General features: G+C 40.2%; 1 protein-coding gene across 2 annotated transcripts in view; it reads left to right on the top strand.

The window, feature by feature from the left end:
* The window catches only part of EPHB4 (EPH receptor B4), a 194,966-nt gene that overhangs the window by 126,280 nt on the left and 41,936 nt on the right, over nucleotides 1-26,750 (top strand). The window contains exons 6-9 of one of the 2 annotated variants that reach the window (XM_044077006.1): nucleotides 13,214-13,338; nucleotides 14,029-14,191; nucleotides 21,104-21,206; nucleotides 26,700-26,750. The exon at nucleotides 26,700-26,750 is cut by the window's right edge and continues 11 nt beyond it. In XM_044077006.1, coding sequence (XP_043932941.1) covers nucleotides 13,214-13,338; nucleotides 14,029-14,191; nucleotides 21,104-21,206; nucleotides 26,700-26,750 — 442 coding nt within the window. The remainder of the gene's footprint in view (nucleotides 1-13,213; nucleotides 13,339-14,028; nucleotides 14,192-21,103; nucleotides 21,207-26,699) is intronic. The other variant, XM_044077007.1, reaches the window with a different exon arrangement.

The following is a 26,750-nucleotide window of genomic DNA, read 5'->3' on the forward strand; positions in this document are numbered from 1 at the left end:
TTTCTTTCTTACCATATAATGTGACCTTTGAGCTTATTTTATTAGTGAGGGGCCCTTTAAGATTTGACACTTGGAAATTGGACTCTGCCCACTACAGAAAACTTTATTTTCGTTTTGCACATTAATGTTGCTTCATTACACAGTACAGTGGCATTTGTTGAACTTTTAGCATTGATAAGTTTATCTAACGTATGTTAGAGTGAACATGATGACTGCACTCTGATTCTGCACAGTCTTAAGTTTTTTGTGGTCTCAGTGTTCTTAAAAGCAACAAGTTGTTTGCAGGGTTAACTTATCTTACCTGTGCTTTTGTTGCAAGATGGTGCTGTACTGAACACATGGATTAAGAAAAAAGATCATTGCCACTTTCTTGAGTAATAATGCATTTCAGAATGCAAGACAACAAGAAAGGTCATTTGCTAGTTTTTGCATCTTTGTAATTTTTGCTAACATATCACCGCCATCGTCCTGAATGGTTTACTGGTAAGTATTCTCATCTGGATGTTGCATTTTCAGCTGCTTATTTAACTTTCTGCCGATTTATTCAACCAGCCGCAAAACACATGACAGGATGACCCTACGGACAGTGAAATGTAAAGTGCGGCCTTGGAACTCTCTGTCCTTATTAAATAAGTTCAGGTAACACAAGTACTTAAAATTCTTTGAATATGTTGAAAGCAAAGTTGACCCTCTGAACACTTTATTTTGTGGCACCCTAACCCTCAAAAAAAAAAAACAGTGGAGCAACATCTAGCTTGTAGTTAATAAGTGGTTGTTAGATATAGTACCGATAAGTGTAAAAGTGAATTAACAGTCATTTGAGAAGTGTCATATCAGTGTGCTGGAACTCAGTATTTCTTTGCACTTATTTTCCTGGTTATTCTTTCAGAGAAGTGGGAGTTGAGGTTTGGGTGCACATCCGAGAACTGGAGTATTAACACCAATCTGTTATCCATTTTTTTTGACTGAATGTACTTGTACCTATATGGGTTAGTTTGTATGTCTGCCGGAAGGAAAGGTAAACTATATGCATATTAAGTTGCCAGGCTCCACTTTGCGATTTGCATTGTGATTGTATCTTTTTTTGGAAGCATTGCACAATGTCCCTTCCTGTGTTAGATGCACCAAGAAAACTCTGAAAAGGAAATGAAATCTCTGTTTACTTGAGCAAGGGTGGATGGAGTGCACCCAAAAAAACTACTTACTGTATTGTGACCTGAACTTACTCAGGTTAGTGTCGGAGAATTATCAGTAAATCTAATGCTGGAGAAAGAATCCACAACCAAAAGTATACTTAATAACAGACCTTAAAATGGTAATGGAGCACATGACTAGGTATTGTGCTGTACGTACTTGTGACAGTAACAGTGATTGCCTGCATCTCCACGGTGACAGCCATAAGTAGTAGATCACCTAGTGCTCCTCTACCACAAAAGGAGAAGATCACCTGGAGGTACACATTAGCTGTGTAGTATTTACTCTCCAAGTGGTAAACATTAGAGTTGATGTGCTTTCAAGTTGATGAAACTTGGGAATGGGATTTGCAGAAGCATTATGATGCAAGACTGCTTTGTTCACAGGAAATTCAGTGATGTAACTTAGATTAGTTTAGGGTAAGGCCTGGGAATGGCATCCTAGGTGTGAAGTGTAACCAGCTTGTCTGTGGCTACTGAACACGGATGGTGACCTGTCAGTTTATTGATCAGAAGTCAGTGAATACTTGCATCTCTTCTTTGAACCCTTTCCCGGTTATCGTGGTTCTCTGCATCAGTAGTGATTGCTTGCGCAAACTCCTGCATGGCAGTAAACTGTAATCTGTAAGTGCTTTTATTGGCAGTGTTAAATGCATAACTAGAGTTAACAATGGATTTTTAATGGAAATGGAATTTTATTTATTTCAGTTAAGTTTTTGCTGGCTGGAAAATGCATACATATTAAGATTGTGTTAGTTTTTATTGCTGTTGGTTGCGTATATTTAGCAGAATTTAATAGTTAGATGATATGCTCAGACCAAGATTATGAACCTTTGTCTCATTACTCTGCTGGATTCGAAGTAATAGAAGTACACTGCTTTGTCTCACACAGCTGCATGCATATTTGTTTTGGCAGTAAACAGGATAGTACAATTAACGCCAACTTTAGACTGATCATGTTAATGGATGAATCCCAGATGTCCCTGTCTGGTTATTTTGGACCAGTGGCTTCTTTCTAAAAAAACATTTTTTTTTTTTTTTTAATGTGCATGCATTTATCTGAGAGATATAGTCATTCTGTTTTCACTGCCTGTATTTTAATTGGTTCGCTGTTATCAGTTCTGTTCCCAAGTTTTAGATTTCTGGCAACCAAACACTTTCAGACTATGTGTACAAGAACTACCATTAGGTAAGAAGTATAGGAATAACAATGCCACTAACTCAGTAGATAGCATACTCACCTTTGGTGGTGTAAGAGCAGAAGGCTGTGGGATCTATTTCCACGGCAGGTACTTGGATTAATTTTCCAGTATTGGTAATGTAGTGCAGTCTAAGGGTGGGCTTCATTCCTAAGTATGCCATCCTTTGAATGAGACTTCAACTTGAGGACCCATCCACCTGAGTTGGTTATAGTTTAGGAGGATAGAAAAGATCCTATGGCATTAATCGAAGAAAGAATAAGGGACGTTTCCTGGTGCCTTGGTCTAATTTCCCCTTGTCGGTATGAATGCAACCTCAGGTGTCCCCTGAAAAGGGGGCTAACCCAGTTAACAAAAATTAGAGCATGGGCTTACTGTACATCAGTACCCTGACTGGAGAACGAGTGTTCTCCAGTAGCGTATTAATGTACAAGTAATGCCTGGTGAAAATCAAGTCCGCCACTTCATGGAGCTTATCAAGCCACCATGGAGCTCAGATTGAGAAAAAAGGAACTGCCGCCATTATTTTACACTCGCTAAGCAGCGCTTTTACTGTTTAGTGAATGTAAAATAAAATAAAAGTAAAAAGAAGTGCGTGTATGTGTTTGTGTGTGAAAGTGTATGCATGTATGAGTGTGAGATACAGATCGGTTAAGCTGCTATTTTACACTGTCTAAGCAGTGCTTCTGCTGTTTATCAAGTGTAAAATAAAAAGTGTGTGTGTGTGTGTTTGTGTGTGTGTGTGTGTGTGTGTGTGTGTGTGTGTGTGTGTGTGAGAGAGATAGACTGAGTGCAATCATGTGTGAATGAATGTGTGTATGAAAGCAGAAGTGACAGTGTGTGTGAGAGATCAAGAGTGAGAGTGATCTTGTATGAGTGAATGCATATATTAAAGCTGTGTATGAGAGAGAGAAAATGGGCTGTGTGTAAAACTGCTGTGCTTTACTTACTTTGTTTTCTATTTTTAAGTACTATATTTTTTTTATATATTTTTGATATAAAATACTTCCTCCAACACCATTAATATGTACTACAAAAAGTTTGAAACATCAGACGGAAGAACTATTTTACATCAAAAATATACAAAAATAAATAATACAGTACTTAAAAAAAATAAGTAAGTAAAATATAACAGTTTGACAGCGAGCCCATTCTCTAAGTGTAATAATGCCCTCCAGGGTGTGTGTTAATGTGTAATTAACGCCCTTCCAGGGGTGCGTAATTTTGCAGATTATACATTAACACACACCCTGTCGGGCATCATTGCTTACGTAGTACATGAAAGAAATGTTCCAGAATGGAATAGTTTACTGTCAGTGGTTGCTAAGAGTGCTTCATCATTAGAAGAGTTTGAAAAACAAACTAGATATTGAAATGGTGAATAATGGCTTCATAAGATGATAAGAAAAGGACAGGTTTAGGAAATTTTTACTTTCTGGCCTGGATTCATGAACTTGCTCCCCTAATTGACAAAAAAGAAATAATCTATACCAACCTAAAAGTAAACCAAGACAAGACCATTAACGTAATAGGATGCTGCTTCCCACCTGGCAACAATATCCTTCCACTAGAAACCCTCCTCAGCTGGGTAAATCATCACCTTCCACAAGAAACCATAATATTAGGTGATTTTAATATAGACTTGGCTATCCTGTTCCAACCACCATCCAGCCCACCATCTAAATCTTCATATTTTTTTACATCTTATCCAGACACCCACCAGAATGAATAAGAATTCCAACAAGCATTCTGCTCTTGACTGGATACTAGTCAGCAAGAGCCCCCAATCATACACAGCTGGCTGCCTACCGGATGGCCTCAGAGATCAAACCCCAACTTTCCTACGCAAACAACACATATCAGGCTAAACCCATTACCTATCAGCAAATACGAAATACAGTACACTTTAACCCTGACAACTTCATCTCAGCCCTAAAATAACTGCAACTGGACTCCACTAAAATACCTCAACCTTGATGACGCTGTCCAATTTTTCAATACCACCTTCCTTAAAGTCCTAAACACCCATGTGCCCACAAGATTTACTAGAGTTAAAGCCCAGTCCTTCCCATGGCTACAAAAAGCCACTAGATCAGAAATGAAAAAACAAGATAGAGCCTGGAATCACTGGCGCAAGACAAGAAAAACTTCTAATAAACATATATTCTGTGAATTACCTAACAAAGTAAAAAAATTAATAAAATAGGACAAAATCCCCTATTACCAGTCTGTCCTGAACTCCACCCAAAACAAACCTAAACAATTCTGGTCAACCATCAACTCCATCCTCCACCCAGTAAAAGTAGGTGTTCATCGTGTTACACTGCTGCAGTCATTACACTTGGGTTATCCTGCCGTCAGGCGGTCCCGCAGTCGGCCAGAGTTCCAAAGTCTTGGTCTGGTGTAAGTTGATGTCGCCTCCTCCCTGACGTCAGTGTGACAGGAGTATATAAGATGCAGTCAACGCCATTTTCTTCAGTCTTTCTTGCCGCGCGGTGCCCGAAGCAGTTCGCAAGTGCCGGTTGGCCGACTCCTGAGATTTTCATTCTGAATCCAGAACCAAAGTCTTCTAAAAAAGCTAAGTACCCCGTTGGGGAAACTTTTTCTTGCCTCAGACCGATGTCAGTAAAAGTTAGTAACTGTATTTCTTGAGGGATGCAAATACCTCATAAGGATTTCCACTCCTGTTTTATTTCATGCCTAGGCCCTGACCACGATGTCTCTGGTTGTCAGTTTTGTGCTAGGTTTAACAAGTGCACTATTAAATGTCAGTTTGATTTTGCCCGACATTATTTTGGCAGAAAATTCAATTATACCATGTCGTCAGAAATTCCAATGACCGCAATGCATAAAAAGCGCAAGGACAAGGACAGGCATCCGAGGCCCAAAACTGACGATGAGGCCTCGGATGCTCTTCTAGGCCGGTCGCCAGTTCTCCGGTTTTCAGCAAGGCGCCTATGCAGCCCCTGACCACCACTTCCACAGAACCACAGACCACCTCCAACTCCCACGTGGAGTTGGCTGGGCCTTCGGATGCACTAGGTTTTCAGCTTTCCGATCCTAACCCGACAGAGAGAACCAAAGTAGCTGAGCAAACCACAGCTACAGAGGGTGTTTTCAGACCTACCCAGTTAACCATTAAACCCTCTTCCAAGTCTAAGCCCCCCTTAAAAGCAAAGAAACAGCAACTCTCTCCAGGACAGGCTTCCATGCCTAAGAAACAAATGGTAAAAATGGCCGAGGACCTAATCACCCTGATCAGGGGGTCCCCTCCTGATAAAAGGCCCAGACAGAATGCAGACTATGAATCTTCTGACCAGGTGTCCATTTCCTCAGACTCTTCCTCGGACCTAGGATATCCAGGTACCCCCTTATGAGGATTCTGATGCTGAGGAATCAATTCCATCTGAGGATTACTCCTTTGGGGAGACCTTACATACCATGAGGGAACATTTCCATTGTGAAGGCCAGGATTACTCAGAATCCAAGAAAAGGCTCAGAGACTTCCTTTTATTGCCTCAACACAGACCCCTTGCTATCCCGCCAGTTTTAGATATCGTGGATGATGTGTACACTGAATCTAGTTTAAACCCTGATTCCTTACCCCTAGCCCCAGTTAAACCTGATAGACATTACAGAGTCCCTGACTCTCACAAATTTCTGTACAAAAGCCCTGTTGCTGACCCTGAAACTAATTCTCAGGGACCCAAAGGGATTAAGGCCGCATCAGCAAAAAACCCAGTTCCCTCTGACAGAGATTCCAGAGCATTAGACAGATGGGGAAAGAAGGTATATACATCTGCAACTTTAGCAATGAGAGCCTTGAATTGCCAGTTTCACATGCTAAAATATCAGCAATTTTTGATGTCTCAGTTGAAACAAAAGATGCTTCCAGATTCAGATCCTCCTAACCTTAAAGAAATGCAGGATTTATTGCATGCAGCTGAACAAGTGGGAAAACATACTTTGCAATGTGGGGTTGATTCCTTAGAGGCCTCCTGTAGAGCAGTACTTACAGGCTCTGTCATTAGAAGGCATGCTTGGTTAAAAGAACATACGTTACCAGATCATGTTAAGGTCAAATTATTGGATGCACCTTTGCAGCGGGATGTGCTGTTTGGAGTTAAGGCAGAGGAGGATAAAGCAAAATCTATGCAAATGGTGAAAGATTTCTTACAGGTTCAGCCTCCTCGTTTTAGCAGAAATTGGCCAACAAAGAATTGGTCCTTTCCAGTCACAGATAGACCTCAAAGGGGCAGATACAGACATCCAAGAGGTAGAGGTTAGACACAAGGCCCTTACAGGCCTCAACAATGGAGTACACCAGGCCAGAAAGAAGGGGAAGACGAGCCTCAACCTTATAAAAAGAAGCCGCATTGACTTTCCACTGCAGCTGCCAAACAGCTCTCTCTTGGCAACCCCCTTAGGAGGAAAACTGGCATTTTTCTATCACAACTGGCATTGCATCACCAAAGACAAATGGGTTCTCAACATTGTATCTCAATGTTACAGGTTCCACATTCACACTCTGTCAAGGCTAAAAGGAATGCCAAATCTGCCACCAAATCAATGGGCAGAGGCTCAAAAACAAATTACAGCACTCATGGACATGAGAGCTATTCAAAAGGTACCACCACAGGAACAAGGACAAGGATTTTACTCAAGACTCTTTCTGGTTCCCAGAAAGGACAAAGCCTGGAGACCCATTCTGGACCTTTCTTCACTAAACACTTACCTGGATGTTCTGAAATTCAAGATGTTGATACTACAGCAGCTTCTTCCCATGCTGGGCAAGAAAGCTTGGCTCGTGACTTTGGACCTCAAAGAGACATACCTGCATGTCCCTATCTGCAGAAGATACCTCAGATTTCTATCTGGTTCAATGCACTATCAATTCTCTGCACTGCCCTTTGGCTTATCTACTGCCCCCAGGGTCTTCACAAAGTGCCTGGCACCAGTAATTACATTTTGCATGCAAAAAGGAATTCAAATGTATCCATACCTGGACGACTGCCTGATTCAAGCAGAGAGCAAGGACATTCCACTAAAGCATCTGGCGTACGTAAAAAAGTTATTAAGTTGCCTGGGGTACACAGTAAATGAAAATAAATCAAAACTAGTGCCCTCACAACAGATAATATTCCTGGGTGCCAGCTTGAACACAACAGCCCAGATGGCTTATCTCACGCCAGACAAGCAAGGGCAACTGACTCAATATTTTCATTTAATGGCAACAAAGACCCAACTCCCTGCAAGAAAAATTTTGCAGGCCTTGGGCTACATGGCATCTTGCATACTACTAATTCCATATGCCAGACTGCATATGTGGAAACTACAATGGTACCTAAAGAGCCTGTGGTCTCAACACTGTCAAAGTTTGGAAACAGTTATACCACTAATTCCTTGACTACAACAGGAGTTTCGATGGTGGGCACAAGCTTGTCATCTCAACAAGGGACAGCCTTTCACTCAACCCACAGCCAGGCAGACACTGACAACAGATGCATCGGATTACGCCTGGGGAGCACACATGGCAGGAAAATGTATCCACGGCGAGAGGCCCACAGAGCAAAGACATCTCCACATCAATCAAAAAGAGATGCTAGCTGTACAAAATGCTATTATAGCTTTCAAGGACCTGCTGCATCCAGGACAACTACTACTAAAGACAGACAACACCACAGTTATGTGGTACATAAACAAGCAAGGGGGCACACACACTCCTACCCCCTCTGCAGACAAGCCATTGACCTTGTGGAGCACAGCTGTAAGCTATCAAGTTCATATGCAAACACAATTCCTGCCAGGAAAGAAAAACACACTGGCAGACGACCTAAGCAGAAACATCATGGACCCACACAAATGGGAACTGAACCCACAAATATTCAGAATGATAACACAAAAATGGTGGAGCCTGGACAGAGATCTGTTTGCATCCCCAATGAACTGCCAATTACAGAAATTCTGCACAAGGAGCTACCATCTACAAGCATGGAAAGTGGATGCCCTCTCATTCAGCTGGAAAAAACTACAAGTATACGCTTTCCCTCCTTTACCTCTCCTTCCAAAGGTACTCATAAAAGCCAGGCAGGAAGAGCCACAAATGATCCTGATTGCACCAGACTGGCCACGCCAGCACTGGTACCCAATTTTAAAGAACTTAGCACAAGAACCACCCTGGATTTTGCCTCAAATCCCACAGTTGCTGACACAGCACAACAATCAGATACTTCACAGCCAGCTAAAGACCTTAAATCTAGCTGCATGGAAAATTCCTTAGTCAAGCAAGCAATGCCTCTCTCCAAAGCTGTTATGGATGTCATTCTGGAGGCCAGAAGGCCTAGCACCAGGAAATCATACTCGGATAAATGGAAAAGATTCTGTGCCTGGAACCAAGCACACAGCCTTGACCCTCTTGTCCCAAACATTCCTCAGATACTGCAATACTTAACTGAGATGCTGGACAAGGGCCTCTCTTTTTCATCCATCAAGATCCTTGCCTCAGCTATCTCTGCTCATTACAGCACGGATCCACCAATTTTTTCTAATCCTTTGCTCAAACAGTACCTCAGAGGGGCTAAAAACATAAGACCACCCCATAGAGCACCGACACCAACTTGGGACCTCAGCTTTGTTTTGGAAAAATTAATTTTACCTCCTTTTGAGCCAGCTAACACAGCAGAATTAAAATACATCTTTTGGAAAACTTCTCTGCTACTGGCAATAACATCAGTACGAAGAGTTTCAGAATTACAGGCACTAATGGCAGTAGAACCTTTCCTCATCTTCCACCAGGACAGGGTGTCTTTAAGAACTAACCCTACATTTATGCCAAAGGTGGTATGAAGTGTGGCTCTAAACTAAACTATTCACTTGCCAACTTTTTATCCAAAAATACAGAACAAAGGGGAGAGACTACTACATTCTTTGGACATTCACAGACAGTTACGCTTCTACTTGGACAAAACCAAAGCTTTCAGAAAATCTAAGCAATTATTGGTAGCATACGCTGCAGGAGCACAGGGAAAAGCCATTTCAAAGCAGACTGTTTCAAAATGGATAGGACACTGTATACATTTCTGCTATACCCACCATGGGAAACCTGTACCTAGCAGCATTAGATCTCACTCCACCAGGGCAACAGACACTTTAACTGCCTACCTCAGAGGAGTACCTACCAAGGATATTTTGGAAGCAGCAACATGGAGTTCTGTGCATACCTTCACCAAACATTACCATTTGCCTTTATACTCCAAATCCAGAGCTGGCTTCACCACTGCTGTACTGCAGGGCCTTATAGCCACCCCTAATGCCTTATAGATCCAGCCTCCCTACCTCAGCTTTGGAATTCATTCCACCCAAGTGTAATGACTGCAGCAGTGTAACACGATGAACATAGTACAGTTTTGTACCTACCATAAATGTAGATGTTCGAGTGTAAACACTGCTGCAGTCCAGGTTACCCTCCCTCCTTCCCCTCTTACTTTCTGGTACTTACCTAGGTCATCTACCCCTTATTACCTATGGGGAGTATTTGCTGGTAACTAAAAATGGTTGTTTGCTTTTCTTTTGTATATTTTACTAGCAATTTGAATTTCCTACCTATCTGGGGGCACCTGACATCTGGGGAAAGAAAAACTGAAGAAAATGGCATCGGCTGCATCTTATATACCCCTGTCGCACTGACGTCAGGGAGGAGGTGACAGCAACCGACGCCGGACCAAGACTTTGGAACTCTGGCTGACTGCGGGACTGCCTGACGGCAGGATAACCCAAGTGTAATGACTACAGCAGTGTTTACACTCGAACATCTACATTTATGGTAGGTACAAAACTGTACTTTACCCCTCCACCAAACAAAACAAACTCCTCTGAAAACATTGCCACATCTTTCAACACTCACTTCACACAAACCATTCTGTCACTAGCAAAACAACACAACCCCTCTCCCCTACCCCCTCCAACTACAGCTAGTAACCTGCCCAGTGCATTTGCTTTCTTTCCTATCCCTACCTCCAACATAAAAAAACTATTATTGAAACTAAAGTCCACAAAACTAGCAGATGACAACATCCCAGCTGAGTACCTTAAAATTGCAGCTGAAGTCCTAGCCTAGCAGATGACAACCTCCTAGCTGAGTACCTTAAAATTGTAGCTGAAGCCCTAGCCTACCCAGTTGCAGTCCTGATTAACTGATCTTTATCTGAAAGCTATGTCCCCTCACAATGGAAAATAACCCACATTGTCCCCCTCCACAAAGGTGGCCCCTCCACAGACTTCACCAACTACCGGCCCATAGCAATTCTGTCTCCTCTATCAAAAATACTTGAGAGATGCATTCACTCTCAGGTTCTAGGCTACCTCCTTGCTAACAACCTCCTGTCTAATACACAGCATGGTTTCCGACCATACCACAGCACAACCACTGCCTTACTTGCTTTCACAAATACAATGCTTCAATATAAAAGTAATGGTTATTTCACCTCTGCAACTTTCCTTGACCTATCTAAAACATTCGACATGGTCTCTCATAAACAACTCATCACTGTCCTCACTACTTATCCTTCTCTCAATCTGTCACAAACTGGTTCCAGAGCTACCTGACTGACCGCCATCAGTCCATTGTTTGGCATAATGATATATCCCCCCCAACTCCCTGTCTCAATAGGTGTTCCCCAAGGATCCATCCTTGGACCCTTACTCTTCTCCATATTCACTAATAATCTAGCCTCTGCTACCAAACAGACCACTCTCATAAAGTACGCAGGTGATTCCACCATCATCTGCTCAGCCCACTCCCTACCTGAACTTCAAAAGACCACACAGGAAGCCTTTTCCTCAGTTGAAACTTGGCTTTCAGATGCACAATTAATACTTAACCCAAACAAAACGAAACTCCTCATCTTCCAACCCACCAAACACAATCTAAACACGCACCAATTTAATATTAAAGCCAGTGACAACACCATTATCCCTCCAACAGACCACACCAAACTACTTGGAGTTGAAACTGACAATACCCTCAAGTTTAACATTCACATCTCTTTAACCATAAAAAAGCACACAAAAAACTAAGATCTTTATACAGAAATAAGCAATTCCTCATCAAAACAGCCAAGATTTCAGTTGCAAATAGCCACCTTATCTCCACCCTGCTGTACGCCTCTCCAATATTTACCAACCTAAGGCAAAGTGAGTTAGGTAAACTCGAAGCCTGCTACAACAAAATAGCAAGGTTTGCCACTAGCGCAAACTACCATAGCCACCACTGCACCTCACTTACTGAACTAGGCTGGCTAGAACTCCCTCACCTCCTTCAATGGTACCAACTCTCATTCGCCCACAAACTACTAAACCATCCTCTAAAAGTCCCCTCCCTTCAAAATCTGCTCCAACCCTATCATACCACCAGACCACTACGCTCCAGCAACAAAAATCATTTACAGGTAACTAGAACCAGGAACTCTTTTGGAGGAGCTCTCTTCTCCTACTCCATACAAATTTATGGAATACCCTTCCCCACACTACAACTTCTGTGTAATCATGCACTAACTTCAAGGCTGCTGTAAAATCTCATCTAAAAGAGCACTGGGCATGCCCCTGTAACAAACCTCAACATCTCTACCACAACCTCTCTAATCCCTTTTTCCACCCCTCTTACTACCTTTGGATTGCAGCCAAATACATTGTTTGTAAACCTTTATCTCAGCTGTAATCTTAGTCACTGTTATTCAAGGGTAATAGCTGCTAGCTCAGCTATTAAAATACTTGCTAGTCTTTAGGTCACCAATGATTTAAGTGTTGTACCATTTAACTAAATACTTAATTTCATTTTGAACTATAACAGTTTACTACTATTGTTAAACAAAACCTACCTATACTTATTGTAACTTGCAATTAATTGTTGTTTTTGTTATGGAGCTTTTCTCCCCGGGTCTCCTCTGAAAAAGGATCTGTGTCCAGTTGGATTTTCCCGGTCAACAAATGTAAATAAATAAATAAGTAAATAAAATAAATTGTGACTGTTGTCAGGAAAAAGTAGTGTTTTGATGTAAATTAAATCGAAATAGGTTGGTTGTTTAGTAACATTCATGGGACAAGCGCATCAGCTTCACCTATCTGCTTTTCTGTCATCTATTGTTTCAGATGAATGTTTGCAAACCAGGGAGGTCCATTTTATAGCTGTATTTGTCTGCAGTAAATAAAAAGATTACCATAAATCCAGTTAAATGCAAACACTCTTACCAGCTGTGCCTGTGCTTCAACCTCACAAGGTTACATTATAACTGTGATGAAAGTAAATGTAAAAATCACACCCGTTGAATTCTCGATGAAACATGTGTACCTGTACAGCTGCATGCATTCTTTACGTGTTGAAAAGCTGCTACTGTACAGTTTAGGTGCTGTGGTTGGACATGCTCAGTTGCTCCTTGCTCTTTCTGGTCTCTTTTCATACTGCCTTGCATCTTTCTTTCCTCCCTCTTCCACTTTAGATGTCAGTAGCTACTGCTTGCCATTTGAAATATCTACTCCAGATTTAGCTGCCATTAGAATAATGAAAGTTATGTTTATGCCAGCAGCAATTGCAGAATCAGCTGGTTACAGACATGCAGTGTATGTGTGTGCCCGATCTCATGGTTTCTCTTACTCGAAGGCTTTTCACGAAAAGAGCGTCTTCCTAACTAACTGAAATGGGCAACGACTGTCAGTCTCCTCTTTCCCTCTTCTGTAGCAGCTGTGTTGATAGTTTACAAAGTTTTTAGAGTTGGGTAAACTAAACATCAGAAAGTAACATCTTTGTCTTCTTTTCTTCTATTGTAGTTCCTTCACCAGTGAGTGATGTAAAAGAGAAATCACTGACATCCAATAGCATGACATTGTCTTGGAAGGCACCAGAGAAAAGTAGTGGAACCATCCTTGACTACGAGGTCAAGTACTACGAAAGGGTAAGAGGCATGAGAACTATTATGTGCAGTCACAACTGTGGCAAGGATTGGGTAGTATTTAAAGATAACTAAAAAAAATAACTTGGAAAAAAAAAAACAGATATGGATACCCAGAACTTGGAATTACATTTTGCCAAAAAGAAGTAAAACTATGGATAGATATACTGGGCCAAATTCGAAAAAACTTGCTCTAAGTGTAAGTGACCACTTACACTGAGAGCAGGTGTTTCGGAATCTGGTCCCCATACTAAGCCTGTTTACAGACAAACCTTACACTGAAGTAAGTCACTTACACTGAGAGCAAGTCTTTCGGAATCAAGGTAGACTTGCACTGAGAGCATCTCTTTTAAAATCTAGACCTAAATTAGGCACCAATCTATGGGTGTTTCTAGTTACATTTGTGTTCATACATCTGTATTTAAAGATGGCTATTAAGTGTGGGAGGGCTGCATTATAGGCCTAAACAGCATATCTGCAAGGAGTACAAACATTTTGCACTTCAAAATTCATATTACAAATGTGTAAAAGGAGTACATATAAAATAAGAATTTATGACATTTTCTGGGCCATTTTTTCCCTTTGCCCTTGTACATTAGTTAGTAGACAAGCAGATAGGTGAAGTTTTGTTATGAATGCAGTAATTTATGTTATATTTTCCTGATCTCTTTTTCTTTTTGTTTGCATATCTAGGACCGTGGTGAAGGCAGTGCTTCGTACCAGAAATCGTCGACTACTTCAGTACAGCTTAATGATCTAAAGAAAGGTGTTGCATATGTCGTTCAGGTCCGTGCACGCACAGCAGCTGGATATGGAAGCTTTAGCCAAATTGCCCAAGTCCAGACTCCAGCGGAAGGTAAATAAATACTGAAGTCTTAATCTAAACACTTATGCAACCATTTGACTGTATATGCCTCAAGCATGTGTATCTTTGATGATTACTGTTTGCTCACTAAACTCATTTTTTCCAGCCAGGTAAAACACTGGGATACAATTTATGACCCTGCTTCAATGACAGCCACTTTAAGGACAGTTCTCTGAGAATGTTTCTAAGCAAACTTTAGCCTCCTCTTGATTACTAACAAAGAAAGACCTCGCCAATTAAAAAAGAAAAGGAAAAAAAGACCTGGGGAAGACTAGTTAAAAGACTGGGGATATTTTAAGCACAGAATAAGCCTTAATACCTGTGGTATAAATCTTAATAGTTCTTGCAACTGGAGCTGTGTGTGATATCAGATGCCTTATTTTCATCTAACTGGTGGCTATGGGTAGAAATTGGGAAAAAAACAAAGGTTTGATCCAATCTAATCTCTTTGCAGTACTTCTGCCTGTCACTTGAAGTGATTTTTACATTTTTACAATTTGCAGTTTTCCTCCAAATGGCAGGAGGAGGAAAACATTATGACTTTATTTTTCAGCCAAGGCTGGTTCTTTCTAAAGTTACTGTGTGTCCCCCTAATATAGGTTCATAGGTAAGTACTAGGCTGTCTGCCCAAGGGTATTTATAAGCCTAGCCAGAATGTGCTGGCTTTCGCCACCCCCTTAGATTAGTTCCCTGTGCCTCTGTCCAATAGAGCCATTAGTTCCCTGCTCCACTGTCCAGCAGAGCCACTGCAGTGATCCCCGGGGTAAATTTTCTGTTTCCCATCCACCCGTCAAGGTTTCTCTTGAAGAGTGTTAGTGAGGGGCTCTGCCTGATGTATATTGGAATCCTGTTCCAAAGCATGGGGAGTCTCTGGGGCAAAAATCTGTCCCTCCAACATGTCCTATTTATCGTTGTGGTGAGGTTTATATCTCTAGAGCGTGTGGCTCTCCGGGATTTGTTTTTTTTTAGGTCGAGCATGTCCATCAATTCTGGGTTGGACGTGGCCTTGTATGTCAGGCAGAGATCACCTCTGAGTAAGCGGTATGCAACCGAGTACAGCTGGAGTTTCTTGAGTCGGGCTGCATAGGGCATCTGTTTGAGGCGAGTAATCCTCTTGGTGAGGTACTTTTGTGGTCTTGCCAGCTGTTGCAGGTGTCTTGTAAGGTACATCCCAAATGGGGCGTTGTATTCTATGATGAGTCTAATGAGTGATGAGTAGTCAGGCACAATAACCTCTTTTGTTCTAGATGCGAACCCTTTTGTGATTAGGTGGGCCACATAGAAGGATTTTCTAACCACCTTGGCAATATGATTATCAAAGGAGAGATTACTATCTACTTGGGTCCCCAGATCCCTTATTACATTTTCTGTATTTAGAGGACCACCACCTATGTGGTAGTTCGTGGGTACTTTATTTTTTCCAAAGGGGATGACTATGCACTTTTTGTCATTTAGCTTGAGGCCATGATTTTGACACCAGGTATCCATCTCAGTGAGACCCTTCTGGAGGGTGTCTGTATCAGCCAGAGAATCAAATATGGCCCCTAGTTTGCAGTCGTCTGCGAACTTGGTCAGCCGTAGTCCTCCTATGCTTGCCTGTACCTCTGAGAAGTATATACTGAACAGGAGGGGTCCTAGGACTGAGCCCTAGGGGATGCCATAACCGGTTTAGAGTTGGACATAGAGCTGCAACTCTCACCATGTGGGTTCTATCCATGAGCCAGTTGGCAACCCATCTCGTGACATAGGGGTTTATGTTCAAGCTGGTGAGCTTATCTATAATACTAGAATGGGGAATGGTGTCAAAAGCCTTTGCGAGGTCTAGGTAGGTTGTGTGGACCTCCTTTCCCCTCGTCTAATGCCTTGGTAACTGTCTCAAAGAAGTTCACCAGGTTTAGGAGGCATGAACTGCCCTTAACAAAGCCAAACTGGGTAGGGTCCAAGGTTTGGAGGTTCCCAATGTCTCTGTTAATGAGTTCCATGATGATGCGCTCCATAGCCTTGCAGACCAGGCTAGTCAGGCTTATAGGGCAATAGTTCCTGGGGTCCGTTGTGGCTCCACCTTTGTGGAGTGGGATAACTGTTGCTGTGCGCCATTCTGTGGGTACGTAGTCTGTAAAGAGGCTGTGTTTGAACAGTGTGTTTAGGTGAGGGGGTAGTTCTTGTAAGACACAGTCTGGGACACCATCCAGTCCCATTGAAGCTGTGTTTCTGGCTTTGGTTAGGGCTGTTTTAACCTGTGTGTCAGTGATTGATGGGGCCCTACATTCTTCTTGTATGGTTATGGGCCCTTTAGGGGGTGAGAGGGGGGTGAAGTTTGCACTAAACCTGTCTGCCACAATGTTGGCAATATCAGTCGGTTCAGTGTATTTTGTGCCATTCTGCACTAACTCAGAGCAGATCTGAGAGTTTCCACTTAGGTTCTTGACATAGCTAAAGAATGCTTTGTGGTTCTCTTTGGAGTCATTGGCAATTTTTCTTTCGAAACTAGCCTTGGATGATTTAATGAGGGATCATAGTTTCTTGTTGATACTGATCAGGGATGTCTTTCCTTCTTGGGATTTTATTCTTTTCTGTACTAGTTTACTCCTTCTGTTGTATAGCGCTTGTTTATGGCGTTCTGTTTTTTTTTCTTTCCATTCACTGGCTACAGTGTCTTGACTGTAAGCATTTTATAAACAGCTCTTGAACTGATTGGCCTTTTTCAGTAAATCCAATATTTTTTGAAGGAAATTTAACACCTTTGACTGACAGACTAATTTGGAGAGGGATGTAAGCTATACAAAAGCAAATAATATTAGCCACTGCTCCTAGTCTTAAGGTAGGAAAATAAAGATAAAACTCTAGTGGATTTTGCAACTTATACACACCAAAGATTATTATAAAAATAGACTGTCTTGGGAGGTACTCTGAACAAAAAAATTGGGGGATTCCAGGACACTATGTTTCAGAATGAGTTGGAGAGGGATCCCAGCTGTGCAAAAGCAGCAAAATAGTAGGCAGTTTTACCAGTTTAAGAGAAAAATAGACATAAAACCCAGCTGGATTTTGCAACTAGTACACATTAAGGATGACATTAAAAAACTTGTTGAGAGAGGTACTCTGGGAAAAATGCATATGGGACATTGCATTTCTATGTCAGTAGGACTAGACACTGAAGGATAAAAATATATACAGTATACTGAGAAGAAGAATGTCTAACTAGAAAGCAAAATCACATCACAAATGTTGTCCTGTCATTCCATATTGGGATTCAACAAATAATAATACTAACCCAGTTAAAGTGACTGAGGGGCTTTACTACTGACCAGAATGTTAATACTCATTGTTTTCTCATGTAGTAGCTTGTTTCAAATGAAAGTTGACTGAATTCAGCTAGGGGCTACAGTTTTGCAAAGTAGCATTTGAGCAAAGTCTGAGTAAAAAGGCAGGTTTCTTCCCCTTAGTTTGATCACTTTGGTGCATGAGTATGCATTGTTGAAAAGATTGAAGTCATTGTCCTCCTCAAGTTATGGCTGTGTCTTGAAAACGTGTTCTGAGTAGTAGACACTGTGGTGTTGCTTTAAAATTCACAATGTAGTATGATTTTGCAGCACAGTAAGTGATTCATTTTTAAACAGGGGAAATGTTAGATTAAAAAAAGTAGTTAATGTGGTATTTGACATAAAAAGGGATGAATGTAGCAGCTGGCACAATCAGTCAAGTCACTGTTGTTTCCATCCCATATTATTTGTAATTTTGGTGATATGGTCCTGTTTAATGCTAGAACAACTTACTGTGGTGTGGTCCTGTTTAATGCTAGAACAACTCACAGTGGTATGGTCCTGTTTAATGCTAGAACAACTCACGGTGGTATGGTCATGTTTAATGCTAGAACAACTCACGGTGGTATGGTCCTGTTTAATGCTAGAACAACTCATGGTGGTATGGTCCTGTTTAATGCTAGAACAACTCATGGTGGTATGGTCCTGTTTAATGCTAGAACAACTCACGGTGGTATGGTCCTGTTTAATGCTATTACATAACCAACTTTTTCATAGTGTACTGTATTGTACTGCAACACCCAGTGCTTGCCAAGTATCTGGTGGTCAACTTCAAAACCATTCATGTATTTTGGTCAACCATCATGTACAACAAAGTATTGCAGTGTATTGATGTGAGAATGCGTAGCAGTGGGGATTAGGAGATTTCTTCTGCTTTCCACTGCCATATAATGTTTGAGTTTGTATTCAAAGAGGGTCTTGCGATCAACAGAAGAGGATGTTATAAAAGTTATTTTGATCATTAAGTATGTAATCACTGTGCTGCTGCTGCTATACTGTGTTATACATTGTGAGCTAAACTGAAAGACAGTATAATAAGGCAGTTAAATGTGTACCCCTGTCCATTAAAAGAATGTCCCCAAAGAACTCCATTTGGTTACTGAAGTTTAGATGTTGGGGGCTGACTGTAGTGCTACTTCTGGGATACTTTTTTGAAATATTCCAGCCTGGTCATGTTTGTGTTAAAGAATATTCACTGTTACTATTCAGCTTGGGTGGGGACGGCATCAGGGTGTAAAATCCCTGTGCTATGAAAAGTTGACATAGTTACTGCAAAAGAATGGCTACTCGAGTGTATATTTTCCTGTGAGAAGTAATACAGTTAATAGTTGAGATTTGAATTGAGTTTCGGGGTGGCTGGCAGGAGTGGTTCAGAAGAGGAAAGAAATGAAAAAAAGAACAAATAAAAAGTTGAGCAAAATCCCATGAGAGATTCTGTTTATTTTTTTTTAAATATATCTTAGCCATCTGCCCTAGGTTTGACAGGCTCTCTCTTGTGAAAACATCTGGCAGATTTATTAGGTTTTCAGTCATAAAGAGGGTCAGCACTAATCACTTCAGTTGACCCGCTGCATGATAACCTTTGCTTCCTGGAGAGAATAGATCATATCTGGTTTTAGAGAAATGAACACAGGTATGCAGACTGCCAGGCAATAAATGGGATGTTGGATCAAGTGACCAGTATGGTTTTGACAGACAGAGATGAAAGTTCTCCTCATAATGCAATGACAGGAAGATGGAAGGCCAGACAAGTGCGATAGCTTCTGCACTTCTTTGAGTAAGAAGAATAATGCCTGGAAATGTCGCAGTAAGACAGCATTTCCTGCCATTCAAACGGTTCTAAAGTATGTATGATTTGTAAAGCAGCATTATATACTAAAATAAGAAACTCGGTAACAGCTTTATGTTCAGAGGTCTTTCTGGGCACATTGTGAAGCCCTCCCTTCTGTGCTTAATCTTGACAGAGGTACTTTTTTTTAGATTACACTGCCTTCATTTATGAGAGTTTAGAATTGTTTGTTTATTGCTTCCTTTTGATGTCTGGATAGATTTGCAAAATCACTGCTGACCATTTACAAGAGAAGCCTGGGACATAGTTGTTAAATGGTACAAATGTATGAGATTAGCATGGCACACAAAGGTAATAGTACTGCATTGTAGTGGTTAACTAGTACATCTTAAACAGTAATGCTTGTACTGGCTAACTAATGCAACTTAAATAGTTGGGTGAACTAGTACTGCTTGTAACAAAGAAAGACAAAACTCTGTGCCATTCAGTAATTTAAAAAAGTGGAGATGCAGTGCATTGAGGTATGTGAGGAAATGCAGAAAAGACACTGACAAGTGAAAGAGCTAAGCTATGCCTTGCGTTAAGAACTGCCCCAGGGTATGTGATCTAGAAAGAGGTTTGGGAAGAAGGGGACTGTGGAAGAAAAGTGAGCAGCTGGGGACAGAGGGATTTTAGGCCGGAGCACCCTGCTGCTTATTAGAGTGTGTAATGTTGATTCTGAGAGAAGTTTAATGTCTGGCTCAGCAGGTCCTTATTTAAGTTCAAGCCTGCAGAAAGTGTGGCATAGCTGTAAGAAACAAATTTAAAGTCTACAGGTTCATCTCAGATGATAATAATACAAATAGTAGTAATATTTTAAGTGGGAGTTCATCATAAAGGGGATGACATTTTTTGTGAGTAGTTGGTCTGTGGTCACATAACTGCATGTCTTGGGTTAACAGTACTAAGAGACAATGACAATGACAAAAATTAGGCATGTTTTGAAGTTAATCTAGCCAAACTGTCTATGTTTGTAAGAAGAGACGGAAGTGCTATTGCAGAAGACAAATCTCCTAAGCATTTTCTGTTGTTTTATATACATGTATATATATATATATATATATATATATGAGTAAATGTATTTACCTAGAAATTTATGGAAGTAAACTCAAATGCCTAAGTGAGCTTAGCATAGACTGCTTTAGGTTTCACTCTTTCTCTCATTCTTTTTTTGTTAGTTTTCTGGTTAATAGCCTTTAGATGGCAGCTTATCACAAACTGATTTTCTAGGAGCTTTCATTCGCTCACTAAGTTGTAAAGCAGAACTCCAGGCAGACTCCCCAAGCTCTGCAAAACTCTTACATTTGTAGGGTTTTAATCTCACATATACAGTAAGTTACCTCAAAGCACCCCATTCACATTGGTGTGCTATACAGGGTTTCGTCTTCCTTCCCTGCTGATTTCAGTCCTTAAGTAAAAAAAAATCTCTTAAAGCATTCCTCCTTTAATTCTAATCATCACCTGATTCTGATAAGCATTGAGTCCCTGATAGCCAGTCGAGAGCTGACTGTACATTTGCAAGTCTTCTACCACTGCTTTTGTTAAAAAGTTACCATGCAAAACCTATCTAGGCTCTAGTAGAGGACTGGGTTTGATTCCCAGTAGAGTTTCTGCCAAAACCGCTTACTAACAGTCCCACCTTACAAGTGACTGAAGTCAACTCACAGGTCTGTAGTCAGGCAGGTTGTTATGAAAGGAAATAGGGCAGCACTAAAAACAAGTACATAAGTGCATTTCTGTTTTCTCTCCAAGCAGGTGTTGGACATGATGAACAGATGCTGCTAATTGGTGTCACAGTCGCTGTTGGAGTCCTGTTGCTGCTGGTAGCCATTGTCATCGCTGTGATTTGTGTCAGGTATTAATATGCTTATATATAGTTCTTTTTTTTTTTTAAATCATACATTTTTGTACAAGTTGTTTTAAAGTCCTAAAGTGCTTCACTAATTATACCAGAGTGTGAAGTAAACCCGTTTTCCTGTGTTGCAAGGCAGGGGTGTAGCTAGGATTTTCAAATTTGTACTGACAGCTCTCAAACTGCTACCCCCCTCCCCAGCCAAGCTGATGAAGAGGCATTCGCTGTAATGCCTCTTCAGTAATACAATATAAATTCACTCAACTCGGTTCCTTGAATTGAAAATTAACTTGAAATGTCAGTTCTTTGAAAAATGCAGCATGGTAGTTGGGATAGAGACTTTATGCTTTCTGTAACTAAGGTACAGGTTTTGAGCTTGAGTAAATTACTAACCACCTGCTACCACTAACTAGGATGTTTCATTCACACACACACACCCCTACCTACCTCTTAGTGCAAGAAATATGGACAAAGCCTAAAATGTTCTCGAACTTAGAAAGTTGCTAGAATAACAGGATTTGTGCTAGTATGAATTTTTAAAGGACATGAAGTCTGAAGCTCAAATGTCTGTCATTATTTAGCAACTTCAGCCTTCAACAATTTGCTAGAAAATCACAAAATTTATGAGGAACATGGGGACAAAAATCTGGACATTCTGCATTTGGAAGACAGTTGAGGGTATGTACCAACCACACACACCACAACACACAACCTCTCAACCTCTTACAGCAACAAACTCATAAATAAAACTGAGGCAAAGGCCCAAAATAAGGACATTTTTTTTGTAGTAGGCTGAAAAGTATGAAATCTGAAACTGAAATGTCTGCATTATTTTCTAAGTCTTCTTCTAACAATTTGCTACTAATTTGAAAAAAAAAAATTTTATGAAAAAGAAAACAAAAAAAATGTGATGCAAAAAAATAAAATTGCCAGACAACAGCTGGGAAACCTGTCAAAGAGAGGGACACCATTTTAATATGAGCACAGTTAACTTAGAGCAGCTGACAAAATTAGAGAATCTACTCTGATCATTACAGTTATTTATAAAAGTAAAGTAAACTTGCTATTTTGTGGAGGGATCATTAGGGAAGAGCAACAGTTTGAGCCCAAATTAGGGACAGTTGAGGTTTGCATGTACCTCTCAACCTGTTAATGCAATAAATCTGGACAAGGCCAAATATATTGAGGGAACATATAAACAGTACTAAAATTGCTCTTGTATAAACTGGGACAGTTGATAGAACAAGTCTTATTTTAGCATGCATTTTTCTGAAGGTTATAAAGTCTGAAACTAGTGTGTCATTATTAAATCATTTGCCAGAAAACCACAAATTGAGGAACAAAAAAAAAGAAGCAAAAAAAATCTATTCATTCTGAAAAATCTGGACAGTGGGAGGGTATAGTTCAGCTGGGGGGCTATCTTGTTGCGCTGCCCCCCCCCTCAAAAAACCATGTCGAAATGGGCCTCCCCTGCAGCCATTCCAATGATTCATTACTTTGCTATTTCACTCTCCATACCATAACACCTAATGTGCATACTGATTTACTTCTATGATGATTTGAACTTCATTTGAAAGTTTTATTTTGCATTTTACAGCACAAACACCAAGACATCTGCTAAACAAACTTGGCATTAAAACTTCTCTGCCCTTGAAACTCACATTCATTGAAACATTAAAACCCACATTCAAAGAAAAATACATTTTACCCGTGGCAGATAAAAATTAATTCTGGGCTGCTTTAAATCATAGGCCCCCCCCCATATGAAACATACATGTGCTCTTTTGATACACTCTTCTATTGCTTTGAACATTTTTTTAGTAAAAAACAAAAAACAAAACTGCCCTGCCCAACTGCCCAGCCAGGGAAAACTGGGGGGGGTAGTAGATTTCTCTTATGTGTGGTGAGCTGCTTGGCAACATAATTGTAGTAAGCATGACAAACAGGCTGTTTGCAGTAACAAATGATAAAAACATCATGAATGCTTTGGCCTTAAACATGGGATGGAATAATATTACACATATCTGGAAAACATAGGCATGAAGCAGTTTTCTCTAAAGGAGAAGTTTTTTTTGATAACAGGAAGTGTAGCTGCATCTAAACTCAAAAATCTGGCATGCTAATACATATAGATAAGAAAGGTTGAAATTTTTCAAAGATCAGCATGGATGCACAATGAAATGCTCTTTGGGACTTGAACTCATTTTCTTAGACATAAAATAACAAATCTGGAATAAATCATCATAAAAGAGGCTGATACTATGTTCACAGTCGGTAACCAGACTTTAGACTGAAATTGAGTTTGAAGTCAACAAACCATGTAGTACATAAGGAGAGTACAGAAAATCTGAAAGAAACAGAAATCATTTTAAAAAGAACAAAATGTTAGTTGGTCAAAAGATATGGGTATCATTCACCAATAAAATCATCAAAATACTTACTAACATAATTTTGAAATGGGTTCTGTTGGGAAATATCTAACTTCATATGATGAGTTCAAATAAACTGACTAGTTTAATAAAAAACCTTCCCAGTCAGTAGCTGCTGCTTTAGCCTCCAGACTAAGAACAATAATGATAAAAGAGAATGACACAAACAGAACCATGAGCACCACAGTAGTACAGCAGTCTGATTCATAGGTCTCGCACCTATGTTTATCCTAGCTGGATATCTTCTTATCATTGAGTACAAGACAATCTCTAAGAATTGTTTTGGAGAGGTCATCAAATGAAATCATTTATGCAGATAGACCTCCGGCCGACCAATATGTTGCAAGGTTATGACCTGTTCCCCAAGGAATGCTGGGACACAACGTCATTTTGTACTGGGTGCTGCAGCAGTACAGTGCCATTTCTACTGGCTGCTTTTCTGGAGTACATCAAACTGGAGAATGTGTGGGAAGTTCAGTTTTGATGCTATAGGCACCAAAGACAAGACTAACGTTTTGTAAAATGTCTGTTAGACGTTGTTAGAAAATCTAAAAGAAAAACAGCTACACCAGATTTAATTGCTGCTGCATGCACTTTGTTTCCAGAGTGACATTGCACATGCAAGTGTCGTGGTGGAAAACTGTATGTATGTACAGGTGGTGGATGGGGTAGTGGCCATATTTAATCTACATTTTTACATTTTTTCCCCTACAAACTTAGAATTTGCTTCAGCTTTCTGCAGCCCGAGTTTTCCATTTCCAACATGGTTGTTATTTTTTTAAAGAAATTCTTGTCAATTCTTGGAAATTCTTGTCAGTTCTTGTCATGTTTCTGATAGTAATTTGGGGAAGGACTGTGAAGTTCCTGGATTACTTTTATGTATCACCACTGCGTTATGCCTGGCTATATCATCACCACAGTACTTACCTACTCATTTATGGCTAAACATAAAAAGCATGATTATCTAAAAGAAACCCTTAAAACTACACATTATAAACAGCCCTATTACTTAAATAAATCAACTTTGAGATCACAGAAATCATGAAAACGGGTATAGTTTTAACACATCTCTTTTCCCTATACGTGGCATCTTCCAGAGAACACAAAACAGATCATAAAAGTATGTGTCCCATACAGAAATTAAACCATCAGTGGTGCGGTGATAAACCAAGAGTGCTAGGTGAACAAACTTTGTAATTTATAGTCGTCAGCCTTGTTCAACCGAGACACGCCAGTTCAGAAAATTCCAAAATTCAAGTTTATAAACTGTTGTAAGGTGTAGATTACTGATCCACACATCTCATTATGTAGTGACGTTGTACATTGTTGTTTAATTTTGATATGCAGTGTATTGTCTGGCATGCTTGCTTTGCTGCCAAAAAGTAAACGTATGAATGAATGAAAGAAACAGTATTATTTTTGTAAAAACAACTCCGTTGCATCTCCTTTGATAACCAATACACATGTTTTAATTAACTGCCTATTTCCATGTTCTCTCCTTCTTTGGCACTTCTTGAAGCCCTTGTAAAGGATGTTTACCCACCAGTTATTAGTTGCACATGCTGTTCTCTAATAACACCAACCCTCAAATTGAAAAACAAGTTAGGCAGGGTAGGGGGCTCATATCGCCTTTATTAGGAGTTTGTGTCAACCTTGTGCATAGGATTTTTTTTAAATCATGCCTTTGTGTACAAGTTGTCTTAAAGTGTTTCACTAAATATAGCAGAGTGTGAAGTAAAACCATGCTTCTCGGTATTTCAAAGGTCATAACCTGTGTTCTGAGGCATGTTGGGTACTGTGTCCTGCAGCACTTTAGTGCCTTTTCTACTGGCTGCTTCAAGGTATCTAATGTTCAGCTCTGATGCTAAAGGCTGACCTGCTGACATATGGCCCATTCTGCTGGCTTTGCCATTTTCCCCTTTTCCATACAACATGTAGTGCAGTGCATATGAATATTCAAGTATCCATGAATATGGTTTCTGTCATCTCTGCCATTTCATCAAAACTGGCTCATCATGTATATTTCAGTGACTAAACAAATAGTAACAGCCTGGCATAAGTCTGTGTGTGTGTGTGTGTGTGTGTGTGGGGGGGGGGGGGGTTAGATATCCTTCTATATTTGAGAATTTACTCCTGTACTCCCTTAACTGTAATAACCTACTTTGAATTCTTAATGTCTCAGAGTAAGTTTACACATTTTCTAGAATCATACATATTCAGTGGAATGGGTTCATTTAGTTATGGCTTGCTGTATACCACAACAAAGACACAGAAAAATCTACACCTGAGCTGTCCAGCAAATACTCTGGTATAGCAAGCCTCACTTAGGTGTTACTGTATGTACTCAACTCTTGGCCTGTATGGGAAGAAGACTATCATAAAACACCCCCCCCAGAGGTTAGACAGTCTATCCTTTGCACCCCAGCTAGCTCTTATGTTAAATGTAGGATTCCAAAACCTAGTCACAAATGCATGGATAGGTGACCTAATTCTACACAGTGAAATATGTTCATGTAAACTTGTGTCTTAGTAATTACTTGCCTTAAAACAAATATGTAATACTGACCATTGAAAATGTCAAAGCACCTTCATGGAGGATTTACAAGTTACAAATATTGATTTTATGAGCAAATTGGCTAAGTGTAATTAGTAAGTTAATGAATTACAAGAGATAAGTAAAATCCACTGACATTGGTTTGATTCCCACAGACTTTCCCTGCATATTTTGAGTTTGTTAGCAAGCAGAGATTTACAGCATACTTACATTTTCAATGCATTTATGTTTAACGTGCCGGGTTTTAGTTTTATTTTGTTGAACAGATTTGCCTGGGTCTGTATATTGTTTCTACAAAACTGATCTCCCACCTTATTTTCCTGGAAACCTAGGGTGTACAAGTAACTAAGTTCTGTGATATAAGGACATAAGTAATTTCTCATCATGCTCTTTGATAGAAATACTGTTTGTAAAGAAAAATTCAAATACACTAGCCTTTTTATGTACTGTTACTATTTTGGTCCTAAAAGGGGAAAAAGGACTTCTCTTCACTGACTTTTATTGTTTTTGCAGGAAACAAGGAAACAGCAAAGATCCGGAATATTCCGATAAACAGCAGTATCT

This window comes from Protopterus annectens, chromosome 7.part0 (genome assembly GCF_019279795.1).
Source record: "Protopterus annectens isolate FY-2018-M chromosome 7.part0, PAN1.0, whole genome shotgun sequence".
NCBI classification, from domain to species: Eukaryota; Metazoa; Chordata; order Ceratodontiformes; family Protopteridae; genus Protopterus; species Protopterus annectens.